The 13,809-nt window shown below is 44.6% G+C and overlaps 1 protein-coding gene across 12 annotated transcripts in view; it reads left to right on the top strand.

Moving 5' to 3' along the window:
• The window catches only part of DNM1 (dynamin 1), a 183,926-nt gene that overhangs the window by 143,134 nt on the left and 26,983 nt on the right, over positions 1 to 13,809 (top strand). For all 12 annotated transcript variants that reach the window (XR_008933777.1, XR_008933776.1, XR_008933775.1 and 9 more), the window contains 3 exons: positions 3,205 to 3,314; positions 6,027 to 6,138; positions 13,184 to 13,354. Coding sequence is in view for 7 of the 12 variants with exons in the window: in XM_056860773.1 (XP_056716751.1) it covers positions 3,205 to 3,314; positions 6,027 to 6,138; positions 13,184 to 13,354 (393 nt within the window). In the remaining 5 variants the exon portion in view is untranslated. The remainder of the gene's footprint in view (positions 1 to 3,204; positions 3,315 to 6,026; positions 6,139 to 13,183; positions 13,355 to 13,809) is intronic.

Here is a 13,809-nt window from a genome sequence, read left to right as displayed (position 1 = left end):
GGGAGGTGCAAGCTCCTGGCAAGGAGGATGGCCCACTGCAATCTCGTAGCTTCTTTAAACTTGTTTCTCTGGATTACTTTTGGTGTCTTCCTGTGCCTGAAAATTATCCCCCCCCTCCCAGAGTTCTTGTCAATAGCTCTGACATCCCACATGAAAAGATGCATTGAAATCAGTGGGATTTAATTCCAAGTAAAGTATTTGAGATCAGGGTCTAAGGAAATTTAAACAGAACTTTGATAGGAAGAGACTGCAGTTTGCTCTCTCAGGGGCTTTAGAATTGGCTTCTCTTTGGTTTTAGGCTGCTTGTAAAAAAAAAAAAACAAAAAAAAAACTGTCCGAGAACAGAAATAGCAGAAAGCTCTTGCCATCTGGAAGCTGTTTGATGACCTATGGTTTGTGAAATGAGCTTGCAGTGCCTCAGTTGGGTTCTTAATCATCAGGCAACCCAAGCTACACAATTCATAGCCCCACCCACAAACTGGGGCCTCAGCTGGTATGTGGCTTTGTAATATATTGGTTTCTGAGTGTTCTTGTTGCTAGATTTAGTTCTACCAAATCCCCCATAGGAGAGAGTAAAAAAGCCCTGGAGATGCCATTTTTAGACCTGCATTCAGCTATTAACCGTAACACTTTTCTTCAACAAATGTGTCTAATTGCTTTTGTTTTGTTTTTACTGCATCGGTGCAAGTGGAACATGGAAGGGACAGGAGTTAGGCTTTCCTGGCACTTGTGCATCTATCCATCAGGCCCAGTGTGGAAGGAAATGTTGTGTTATGCACTATGTGCAGTGGGACTAATGGTTCTCCAGTTTCCAGACTTCATCATTAAAGTATAACTGTGGAAAGCTATACCTTTTAATTTAGGAGGCAGGGGGTCTGATTGGGGAATGCATCATTCATTCCCTTCCCATTGCTGCAGCCTCCTCACCTTTCTGCGCTGCTCCTTGAGCCACAGAGGCTCTACTTCTGGCCATTGATATGATCCTGGTTCATGGACAGAACTCAATAGAACTCAACTGCTGTAGAAAGGTTCAGCAAAAGGGAACTCTGATCCCACTGATGAAGCTTCTACATGAAACACGTAGGGGATATACATGACAATGTAGCTGTCACCTTGCACTTGTCACCTGTCACCTTGCATCTTTCCCCGTTTTTTTTGGTTTATCAGAACTAGAGGCATCAGAACCAGCAAAATTTAGGGGCAGATCAGCGGATATTCTGGCCCATCCAGTTATGTAACTGAGTACTTGAGACCCAGCGTGGTGTGGTGATTACAGTGTTGGACTAGGACCTGGGAAACCCAGGTTCAAATCCCCACTGGTGCCATGGAGGTTTGCTGGGTGACCTTGGGCCAATCACACACTCTTAGCCTCAACCCTGGCTAGTATTTGGATGGGAGACCTCCAAGGAATACCAGGGAAGTGACACGGAGGCAGGCAAATGGCAAACCACCTCCCAATGTCTCTATCCTTGAAAACCCTACCAGGGGTCACCATAAACCAGCTGTGACTTGACGGCAAAAAAAAATTGACTAAGGTCTGATTTGTTAATTTCTATTCACTTTCTTTTAACAATCTGTGAGCTATAATTTTAAGTATCTCTGAGTAGCAATTGTGTCTTTACTCTGCTGCTTTAAAATGCCAATAGGGAAAATCCAGCAAACTGTCAAACCATTACCCAGTTCAGCACAGTAAACTTCAGCTGCATTATAAACCGCCCATTCCTTTGCTGTTGTGTTTTCTAGTTAAATTTTGGGATCTGGGGGCAGTCTGCCTTTTCCATCCTCTTTGCCACTGCAAGAGATTATATTTCCTCATTTTTCCACACAACACGCATACCAGACAGCCACACTTGCACACTAGGTACATTTCCGTGCAAGCCGGAGTATTTCCCTCTCTTCCTAGTATAATGGCTCCCCCCTCTGGGTCGCTTGCAGTGCATCAGTCTCTGTCTAAATTTACAACACGCTTTCAGTATGGTGTGTGGAATATATTCAGAGTTGAATCTCAGACCAAGAAATCATCCCAGAGTTGTGTATGGGTAATGTGTGGATTTGGATTGGTGTTCAAATTAGGGTTTAAAGAAACACTAACAAAATGGACTGATCTTGTTTCTTATGCAACTTTGCACTTCATATTTAAGGTGAACTACATAGTTTAGATACAGAGATTGATTCTCACACGTATTGAAAAGTAATGTTTCACTTCTAAAATGACATGTGCATGCGTTCAACACTTCCTGGAACTCTGACCTGGAAGCTCTGCTTCTGAATCCCAGTGATGTGGAGATTGACAGTGGTTTTTTGAGGTGAGACAAGGGAACTCTTGAGCATTCAATATTCAGCTGCACCGTGCCTGATGTTGGGATAAACAGTGAGGAATGTCTGTCTGCATCACAACGGGTTACTGAAGGTGGAACTACAACTGGCATGTAGTCCTGTATTCCTTTCAAAATGGCATACAATTGTAGCTGCTGAGGCTGCCACTGAAAGGGAAAAGAGGAGGTTGCCCCTCTAGGCACTAATTAAAACCAGCCGCACTTGGCTTCAGCAGTATTCCTGAGTACACATGGAGCTCTGCCCTGAACGTCTCATGGTCATTGCTGACCGAGGTCATCAGAGGGAGGGGAGGCTAATTCCGCCGTCATGCCTGGACCCTGATCCAGCTAATAGCCCTCTTTGTCCACTGCAGCATTCTGTATCACTTTTTTTTTCATTCATTATATTTAGATCCTGCTTTTTAACATGACAGTGGCTCACATCAGTCTAGCGATGTGAGCCCCTGTCCTCAGACATGTTTGGACAATGTCAGAACAAAGTTAGAATTTATACCCAGCAGGCTGATCTTCCCTTGCTTGTGTTCCTTCTTGAAGGGAGGGCAAACTCCCAGTAGCCCTTGGATCTGTAGTTGATATTCTTTTCATCTTCAGTTCTTACTTTTTCAGTTCCTGGGGAATCTGGGAATCCATGTTTGGCTGAAAAGCAGGTTGAAAATGGAATTAATTAATCAAGGACTGTTGGGCTGATCTTACAAGGCCATTCACGTATTATGTTCATGATATTCTTCACCTATGGGGGGGGGGAATTCTGGTGTTCCATCCTGGCTCGTAAGTGGGCCTACCTTCTTGATAGTAAATAGAGGAGATCAGTCCAGTTTAACAGGCTCCAAGGATAATGAAGCTAACTAAGTATTTTTTTCCCTTTCAGGAGAAAGAGAAGAAGTACATGCTACCAGTGGATAACCTCAAACTACGGGATGTCGAAAAGGGCTTCATGTCCAGCAAACATATCTTTGCCCTCTTCAATACTGAACAGAGGTGCTGCTCTTTGTGAAATTCCCTCAGTTTCCTAGAATCATAGAACCATTGAGTTGGAAGGGACCACCAGGGTCATCTAGTCCAACCCCCTGCACAATGCAGGAAATTCACAGCTACCTCCCCCACATACCCACAGTGACCCCTACATGCCCAGAAGATGGGCAAGATGCCCTCCCTCTCATGATCTGCCTAAAGTCATAGAATCAGCATTGCTGCCAGATGGCCATCTAGCCTCTGCTTAAAAACTTCCAGGGAAGGAGAGCTCACCACCTCCCGAGGAAGCCTGTTCCAGTGAGGAACCGATATAACTGTTACAAAGTTCTTCCTAATGTCTAGACGGAAACTCTTTTGATCTAACTTCAACCCTTTGGTTCTGGTCTGACCTTCTGAGGCAACAAAAAACAACTCAGCACCATCCTCTGTATGATAGCCCTTCTAGCAATTGAATATGGTTATAATATCACCTCCTTCATATTTCCTCAAATCATAGTGTGCTTCGACATCCAAATCAGGCAGTGATGGTTAGCACTAATTTCCAAACATAGGTTGCAAACCTACTTCAAATCATGATTTGGAGGTTAGTCCCAAACCATGATCGAGAGGATCAGCAAGGGGCCTAAAATTAGGCCTGAACTGGACCTAAAAGTATAAAATTTCCCATGTAAGTGGTTCTGGACAAAAGTTTCCTCTTGCTTGTACATCTGACAATTCCTGTTGATTGGATTTTGGAATCCATAGAATGAATGGGGTGCAGTGTGCAGATTTTTCTTGTCAGTTGTAAACGTTTTAAGCCTGTTGATGAACTGTATTTTGCTCTCATGCTTTTAACTGAATGGGTGTTTACATTTTTGTTGTTAGCCACCTTGGATTTCTGGTAAGGGAAAGCAGGATATAAATACCAGACATAAACTTCTGCAGAGCACTCTTTTTAACAAGGGGAGCTGTTTACGCAACCGCAATCTTCAGAAAACATCCCCCAAGTTTCTTTGGCCTCTAGTTTGTTTACTTCTTGCAGGGTCTGTGAATGAAAAATGAGGGCAAAAGCCCTGTTCAGTGGCTCTTAATTCATCCCTCAGTAATCTCAAGATGAGTAACCATATAAGCAGTAGCAATGTCATTGTCTGAGCATGTAAAGGAAGACAGATCATTCCTGCAAATTGCATCCAGATTGCAATGCAGAGTTTATGCATTAATCTATCATAAAATCATAGAATTGAATCATAGAATCATAGAGTTGGAAGATACCACCAGGGTCATCTAGTCCAACCCCCTGCACAATGCAGGAAATTCACAACTACCTCCCCCAGTGACCCCTACTCCCTGCCCAGAAGATGGCCAAGATGCCCTCCCTCTCATGATCTGCCTAAGGTCATAGAATCATCATTGCTGACAGACGACCATCTAGCCTCTGCTTAAAAACCTCCAGGGAAGGAGCACTTACCACCTCCCGAGGAAGCCTGTTCCATGGAGGAACCACTCTACCGGTTAGAAAATTCTTCCTAATGTCTATAGACGGTATATATAATGCCCATAAACGGTAACAGTAACTGCAGAATCAATAGCTCTAACTAATGTTAGGTGTACTTTTCAGCTAGAGTTGCCGGGTTTCCTAAACCTCAGACTCTGTAACGGAAGTCGGGGACACATAGAGATGCCAACTCCAGATTGGGAAATCCCTGGAGTTTTGGTGGTGGAGCCTGCGGAGGGGAGGGATAACTGCAGAGTATAATGCCATGGAGTCCGCCTTCCAAAGCTGCCATTTTCTCCAGGAAAACTGATCTCTGGAGTCTAAGGATGAGTGGGGTGAGGGGCTGTGGCTCAGTGGTAGGGCATCTGCTTGGCATGCAGAAGGTCCCACGTTCAATCCCCAGCATCTCCAGTTAAAGGGACTAGGCAAGTAAGTGATGTGAAAGACCTCTGCCTGAGACCCTGGACAGCCGCTGCCGGTCTGAGTAGACAGTACTGACCTTGACGGACCAAGGGTCTGGTTCAGTATAAGTCATCTCTATGTGTTCATGTATGTGTTCTGTGAGATCAGTTGTAATCCCAGAAGATCACCAGGTTCCACCTGGAGGTTGGCAATCCTAGGGGAGCCCAGGGGTAAAGGGGCATGCTTAGCAGACAGGGGGTATAACCTAGTGGGATAAGTGACTATTGGTTCTTGTGGAAGGTACAAGATGGCATCTGACCTATCAGGGAACAGGTTTGGCCTGTGCCTAGTTCTTGTGGGTGTGATGCGCCCATTAGAATGTCAGACTTGGATTGGGGAGACCTGAGTTCAAATCCACACTGAACCATGAATCTTGATGGATGACTTTGAGCCTGTCACTCTCTTTCATCTCAGCCCATCTCTCAGCCTAAGCTGTTGTGAGGGGGAACGGTGCATGCTGTCCTGAACTCCTAGGAAAGCTGAGGTTAAAAATGTAATAGATAAATAGCCTGATGGCCATAGTGAGGCAGATTAAATGGCAAACCCCTTCAGAGCTAGCCGGGAATATCCTGCCACTTACCCTGTGATGTTGCACCTTCCCCTGGACACCCAGAGGGGTGAAAACCCTGAAGATTCAGGTAGGGGCTGTCAACACCAGTATCAGCAGATTTACGCTTCGTAATTTGCTTCCAGAGAAATAGACAATGGGAGTGTGAATCAGCAAAGACAGGCAGATGGCGATGTATAAGGAGTGTGGTCATCTACTGTCTCTTTTACCCCAGGAATGTCTACAAAGACTATCGGCAGCTGGAGCTGGCATGTGAGACACAGGAGGAAGTGGATAGTTGGAAGGCCTCCTTCTTGCGTGCAGGAGTTTACCCAGAGCGTGTTGTGGTGAGTTGACATCCAGCAGTTATAAAAATGCAAGAATGAATAAAGTGAAAGCATCTTAGTACAATGGCTATAAAGAACCAGTTTAGATACGGTCATTTTTGTTTGTTCATGTGTTTACCCCTTTAACATATAAAGGAGGTGTAGCAGAATGTTTTCAAAGGTGCACACAATCGAGGGGGCCTGAAACCATCCCCTCACTGAAATCCCACAGTTCCTCATCTTACTTCCCTGTGGCCCATCATGCCAGGCACTTTTCTTCCAACCCACTCCTGATTAGGGTTGCCAGGTCCCTCTTTGCCACCAGCGGGAGGTTTTTGGGGCGGAACCTGAGGAGGGCGGGGTTTGGGGAGGGGAGGGATTTCAATACCATAGAGTCCAATTGCCAAAGCGGCCATTTTCTCCAGGTGAACTGATCTCTATCGGCTGGAGATCAGTTGTAATAGCAAGAGATCTCCAGCCAGTACCTGGAGGTTGGCAACCCTACTTCTGATCCAGAAGGGACTGGACTGGAAGAGAAGTGCCCAGACTAATGCAGGGCAGGAGGTAAAGTCAGAAGAGTGGGGAGGCTTTAGATCCCCTCAACCTGTGCCTTTTTAAATGTTCAATTAGGCTCATACTCCTGCCTGCCCTATGGTACTCATTGGGTAGATACACGAACAATGAATACATTAGCTCTGAGGATGCTTCCAGATCTTGTCCAGGGATCAAAGTGCTTTTGTCATCACCTTCAAGTCAGGTATCTGCTGTGCCAACTCCTGTACTGACCACTCCTTGTCCAAAGGCACTTCAATGACCAGCACATGGGAATGGCAACACTTGCTCAAAACTAATGACAGCGGCTCCCAACGTCAAAGATAATAGATACTCCTTCAATGAGGCATTTATGCTTCCAGGTTTGCCGCCACCATTACTGTTTGTGATGTTTAGAAGTTCCCTAGAAACCGGGGAAGGGCATAACTTGTGTCATATGTTGCTGTCATGTGAATGGGGTGAATTTTCTGATGATTGGGACAATCTTTACTTGGTGAAAACGTAGAAAAGAAAACTGATTAGAAGGCATCAAAGGACCTGGATCTCACAGAGGAATCATTCTGACTTCATATCTTTTCATGGTCTCTTATTTAGTCAGAGATTCCATAATAATTTTTGGGAACAATCTAATCTTCAGCAAGAGGCTCTTTCTTGCTAAGATGTGAAACAAAGAGAAAACATAACTTCATGGAGGGACACTTTCCTAGCTCCAAAAACCTGGGGTGGAAGGGGGTGGGTCTTTGGTGTGAGCATGAAGGAGACCCATTCTGTTAACATAGTCATTCAAAACAGATGGCTTAAGCTTTTCTCATACAATCTGGAATACTGGCCAGGACCGTCAATTTTATGACTCTTAAATGCCATCCTTAGCAGAGTTATACCTTTCTAAGTCCATTGAGGTTAATAGGCTTAGAAGGTAGCAACTCTTGTTGACTGAGATTCTACCCAGATCCATCGAAAGGAACATTTGACTGTTGAGCAATGGGGTTGCCGATGGAGTCCTGCTCCGTAGTCCATCATTCAGCTCTTCATCTCACCTTTTGCTCAGCTCCTTCCGTGTTCCAGTTTCCCCCTCATCTTTACCCTGACCAGCGTTGCTACCTCTTAACCTAGGCAGCAAAACCTCTGGATAAAAAGGCAACTGCTTTTCCTCCTGCCCATTCCTTCAACACTCTTGTTGCCATATCTGGAGATCCCCTTACAGGGAGGGTAGTGGAGGCCAGGAATGCAGGGGGAAAATGAGGAGCCTTTTCTTTATCTGAAGGTTTAGAGGGCAGTGTCTAGCAGCTGATGTAAAGGATAGCATCCGTATGGATTCCTTTTTTGTGTGCATTGCTCACAACCCCCGTTATCTCCTTTGCCTGCTTCTCCCCTCTTTGTCTTCCTTCTTGTGCATACCTCCCCAGCTTCTCTTCCCATTCCGTTAATCTGCAAGCCCCATATAATCTACTATTGGCTTCTCCTTGTTTGGCACCATATTATATAGATCAGTTAAGGCAGTCATTCCCCCATTTTATAAAGCAATAGAATAATTCTGCCTCTGTTTGTCTGGGACCATCCATAAACTATACACACACACTCACACATATATCCCACTCCCTTCTTAGAATCATAGGATTATAGAGTTGGAAGGTCATACAGGCCATTTTATCAAGCTTTGCCCCATTTTAATCAATGTGATCTTCTATACATGTGTTGTTTGACCTGGCTTGGATGCTATTAGTAAGTGGGTTTTTTTCCTGCTTCCCCAAAGCATTGTAACTTTTGCATGCTACCTGGTTTTCCTCATCTTTTCTGTGATCTTTCCCAAACATCCTTCACTGTGATGTTTTGGGAAAGATTGCTTGCAAAGCCAGGACGTGTGGGCAGGAGACTCCGGATTTTCCCTGTCCCGCCAACATGAGCACCATTCTCCCTACCCAGTCCTTATTGTTGTTCCCCTCGGGGCGGTGGGGGAGGGTACTTAAAAAAATGGTAATTGACATCACAATATACTAGGGTTGCCAGCTGTGGAGATTTTGCGGGCGGAGCCTGAGGAGGATGGCGTTTGGGGAGGGGAGGGACTTCAATGCCATAGAGTCCAATTGCCAGCGGCCATTTTCGCCAGGTGATCTCTATCGGCTGGAGATCAGTTGTAATAGCAGGAGATGTCCAGCCACCACCTGGAGGTTGGCAACCCTACAATATACTGATATAACAGTATATTGGCATGTCAATTATCATTTTTTTAAAAAAGCTTTGAAAAAGCCCTGCCAGTGATGTGGGGGGGGGGGAGAAAGGAAAAGGCCCCCGGGGAGAAATGCATCAGCAGTGGTATCCACACCTGGGTTCCCAGTGGAAAAGGTCACTTTATGGAAGTGGTTCAAATCTTCCTTTCCTCCCCAGATGTGCAAATAGGGTTGCCAAGTGCCCGGTGGTGGCTGGTAAAATCCCGCCAATCCACCGGGCTTCCCCCTGACCAACTGAGAGTCGGCAGGCAACACGCCCACGCTGCGCGCACATCACTTTCGGGTTTATCCGGAAGTGATGCAGTCGCTCTGGCAACCTCGGCCAAGATTGCTAGAGTGTCCACGTCGCTTCCGGGTAAACCCACGTAGGCGCATCGCGCAGGGTGCATGCCGAGCCAGGTGTGTGTGCGCACCGCGGCCCTGCAAGTTCCCGCTAGTGGAGCTACGGAGCCTGGCAAGCCTATGTGCAATATATTTTATGGGTGGGTCACAGGGTCTTATCTAACATTTGCACTAGATCCCATGTAAGGAGTGGGGGTTGGTGGGAAAACTCTCAGGTTACTGGTAAGTAACTTTCACTAGGAGTCTGATTTAATTTGCAGAAGTCCCCTTTCAATCCCATTCATTTGACCATCTGCCCAGTCCTCTTCAATATGTGTTTTTGTTCAGAGGTTGCCATACATTCATAGCCATAATAAGGGAATTAGCCGCCTTAGGTGATGCAAAGTAAAATTTGGGGATTTTTTTTTTAATTTGTCACATTTTTTTCTTGTTCTTGTTTTTCCTTGTTATTTGCTTTTTGTGCTCAAACTGGCCTGCCAGGACAAGGACAAAGTAAGTGTCGTCCCCCTCTGCCTGTTCTACCCTCTAGGGAGAAATCTCATCAACTATTCCTGAATTGCTAGTTTTTTTTAACTTTCTCTTTTTACTTTTTCTGTTTTGTCTCAGTGTCCCAAGAGGCAACTTCTTCCTTCTCCGTTTCTCTTTGCACTTCCTGCCACATCATCTGTTTATTTCCATTCTTGCCTCGGGCTTTCCTTTTACTCATCTGAGTCTCTTCCCCCCCCCTTTCGGAATTTGATTGCTCAATTTCAGACTGTGTCCAAAAGAGCCTTTTCCCCATCTTTATTTTTTCAATTTCTTTTGCCTTTTACTTCCTCGTTTTTTTACTGCTGCACTCTGATTTCAAGTTCCTCTGATCCTCTGTTGCCAAGATCTTTGGAATTCATACATAAGCTCTTGGTAACAAAAAGCACTTGAAGGATTGGGGAAAGAGACCTGAAATAAAATCCCCTTCCTCTTTGAGAGACGGTTGTTGCCCATATCTCAGAAAATCTTCCGGGACTTCCTGCCCTGTATTCCAACAGAATGATTTGAGTGAATAAACTCTTTGTGTGTGTGTGTATGTGTGATTTTTAAATGCTATTTGGAAACTGAGTTAGTAAAATCCTTTCTGTTTAGAAAGCTGCTATTCTAAAGAAGGGAGTGCTAACTGTGTTATGCTTTCAGAGCTGAATGGTTGCCAAGCAGATAGTGGTATGCCCTGTAGTTCATGAGAGCTGTTTATATTACAGCAATGTGTTTCTGCCTTGTTAATAATAATTTGCTCCCCCTTTTTCCCAAAGCTGCTGGAAGCTCAGAGGAGCCTTCACAAGGGCCATTGCCACTGAAGCATAGAGCAGCAGAGACTGAGGGCTTTTCCAGATGACAGATGAAAAACCCCTTCCCACCCCTATTGAATAGTCCTTGTTAGCCCTCCAATCCAGCATCAGCCACTAAGGCTGGTTAAGTATATTTGACCATGCCTTTAACAGACAGGCAGAAGGTGACGTCTTCCCCCTACTGGGGGAAAGTTTCAGCTGCTGAGTATATGTCTGTTGCACAGGAATTTCTGGTAGAAAAAAGCAATATCACAATGTATTAAATAGGATGGAGGTGGAGGACTTGTTGCTAAAGGAGAGCTGAAGTCACATTCCCTGTTTTATACAACCTTTAAAAAAGTGCAACAGCACAAAAGCTGAGGGAGAGACAACCACCCACCAACAATGAAAAATAAATTTAAAAGTCTGTTTAGAAAACATATACAATTACATAGGAGAAATAAATACTCCAGGATACGGGCAAATCTAATAACTACTTGCAAGAAAACATGAATGAGAAAAATTCAGAAGAACTAAATGACATCATTGGAAGTCAGAGGCAAATAAGAAAGCTGGAAGCCTGATGAATAACATATATTACAGCTGCTAGTGAGATGTTTTGAGTGAGAGAGAAACTGGTATCTTCAGCTCTTCACTTTATTGGTGGCTTCATGTGAAAAAGAAAGAAGCTTGTTCCATATTTGAAGAAAATAATAACATTTATCTGAAGAAGATAACTTGAAGTCCTGCTGTGTTGCTTGTTAGTAGTCATGTTATGGATGCTAGCCAGTAGGACCTCATGATACCCAAGCAACCACATAGAACCCACGGTTGTGTCTCATGCTCACCTGGTATTCCAGCACTAATCAGAGTGCAGTTTGAGTGCTAGGGAAAATACAGCTTCTTTACAATTTAAGTGCTTCTAGCTGTGCATTTGAGGAAGGCTGTTTAGATCCTACAAGAGAAACCGAGGAAAACTTTGTAGGTATTGTCTAAAGAGACACTGTCTGGAAATATCCCTTTGGATTTTTTGCTGAAGCCCAGTTATTGACAAATTAGCACTAGGGGTGTACACAAAATAATAATTTTTTTTTCCAGATTCGAGTATATTAGATCTAAAAATTTTCAGGATTTCTGAAAAAAGCCAAATCCCCATACCTTTATGGGGTTTTTCTGGCTTTTCCCCAAGAATTCCAAAATTTTTCAGCTCTGTCATACACTATGGGGAATCTGTGAGGCTCTGAGGGGACTGCTTTTTAAAGGTAGAGACCAAATTTGCAGCACAGCTGCTGGTGAATCTCCTTAGAAGAACCCCCGAGTTTGGTAAATATTGGGTCAGGGAGTCCAATTTTATTGGCCCCCAAATGGAGGAAAACGGGGGCAATAAAATTGGACCCCCTGTCCCAGTCTTTGCCAAACTCGGTGGGTCTTGCTATGCTGCAAATTCGATGCCCCATCCAGAGCCTCGCAAAGATTTCTCATAGACTACAATGGAGGCATGCCTCACTAATGGGCAGAAGCATTCTTTTTTGCTTCTGTAGGTGCTCTTTAACAGTAGCTGCAACAATCCCGAAAAAGCCAAATTTTTTCAGCTTTGGCTTTTTCGGCTCTGTAAGGCAGTTTTTCCCCAGCCAAACAAGCCAAAAAGGCATTTTTCGGCTTTTTTTGGTTTGGCAAAAGTCAAATGCATACCCTAATGAACACTTTAGGAAGGAAGGTGCCTGTTGCACCAAGGTTAGTCCCAAAGAAGCATAATTGCGGACCTCAAATTGCTCCAGAGAATCCCAAATACTTTTCTATGGTGTCTTTCCCCCCCAGTAGCTTACAGAGCTAATCTCAATATGCAGCCCCTTGATATGCAACAAACTCAATATGCAACAATTTTATAATTGTTGCTTTATTTAGATTGTAAGCCGTCTTGAATTCCGCAAGGTAGAAAGAATTCTCCACCATTGCTTTAAGAAATTCTGTATGGCCAGAGCTGGATTTGCCCCATGTAACTGGTCATAACACCTCACTAGCATAGCAACTAGGGTTGCTATTTGTACTAGTAGTTCCTTTAACCAGAACATTCCCTACAGTGTGGTTAACTAATGGCTTACCATGCTGACAGTTAAGGATATAATTACACAATCTGCCTAGGCTGACTGTAATGTTGCACAATTAATGCTAGAGCACTTTGAAAAAAGCTACAGAGGCATTAATAGTTCTGGAGGAGGTACAGATGTTTGCATAATATTTTGATGTAGCGGGAAAGACAGGCAAGTGAGAGGAGCCAGAACAAACCAGAAGGAACATCCTATTGTGGCTGTGTCACAAAGTAGGTGGAAAGATTCTCAACATTATGATCGCTCCAGTTCTTTCCCCCTGCCTTGCCCTTAATCTGAAAGTGTGGGGCAGTCTCATTCTCCCATCTGGTTCGCTGTCTAATTCAGAAGAAGAAAAGGGGAGAAGGATGACCTTGATGTACTGAGAAATTATTGAAGCGGGGAGGTTCAGTTCTGAAAATAAGCCCTTTTTCTCTCATGTTGCTGTATAGGTTCCTCTGCATCTCTCTCTCTTTCTCTCTCTCTCTGTCTCTCTGTGGAAGCAAGGGGGGAGGGGTCTTATTAAAGCTGCAATCTGTGTCTCCAACGTCTTGTGTAGACCAGCGAGTCAGAAGAGAATGGATCGGATAGCTTGATGCATTCCATGGACCCTCAGCTGGAGAGACAGGTGGAAACCATCAGGAACCTTGTGGACTCCTACATGGCCATTGTCAACAAGACCATTCGTGACCTCATGCCTAAGACCATAATGCACCTTATGATAAACAATGTAAGTATCCCACTGAACACTGAGAGCTAGCGTGGTGTAGTGGTTAAGAGCGGTGGTTTGGAGCTGTGGAGTCTGGAGAACCGAGTTTGATTCCTCACTCCTCCACATGAGCGACGGAGGCTAATCTGGTGAACTGGATTTGTTTCCCCACTCCTACACATGAAGCCAGCAGGGTGACCTTGGGCTAGTCACACTCTCTCAGCCCCACCTACCTCTCAGAGTGTCTGTTGTGGGGAGGGGAAGGGAAGGTGATGGTAAGCCGGTTTGATTCTTCTTTCAGTGGTAGAGAAAGTCGGCATATAAAAACCAACTCTTCTTCTTCTTTTCCCATTGAACAGCATAGTGTAATTCCTATAGTATGATACAGTGGCAGCGAGGTTTCTAATATAGTTCGGTGTCCAGTGGAGAACATCCAATATAATGGCTGGCAAATGCCGGGGTGGATGGGTATGGGT

The sequence above is a fragment of the Euleptes europaea genome, chromosome 14 (genome assembly GCF_029931775.1).
Source record: "Euleptes europaea isolate rEulEur1 chromosome 14, rEulEur1.hap1, whole genome shotgun sequence".
Classification (NCBI taxonomy): domain Eukaryota; kingdom Metazoa; phylum Chordata; class Lepidosauria; order Squamata; family Sphaerodactylidae; genus Euleptes; species Euleptes europaea.
The sequence above is the reverse complement of the archived record's forward strand: the minus strand, read 5'-3'. Positions and strand labels throughout refer to the sequence as shown.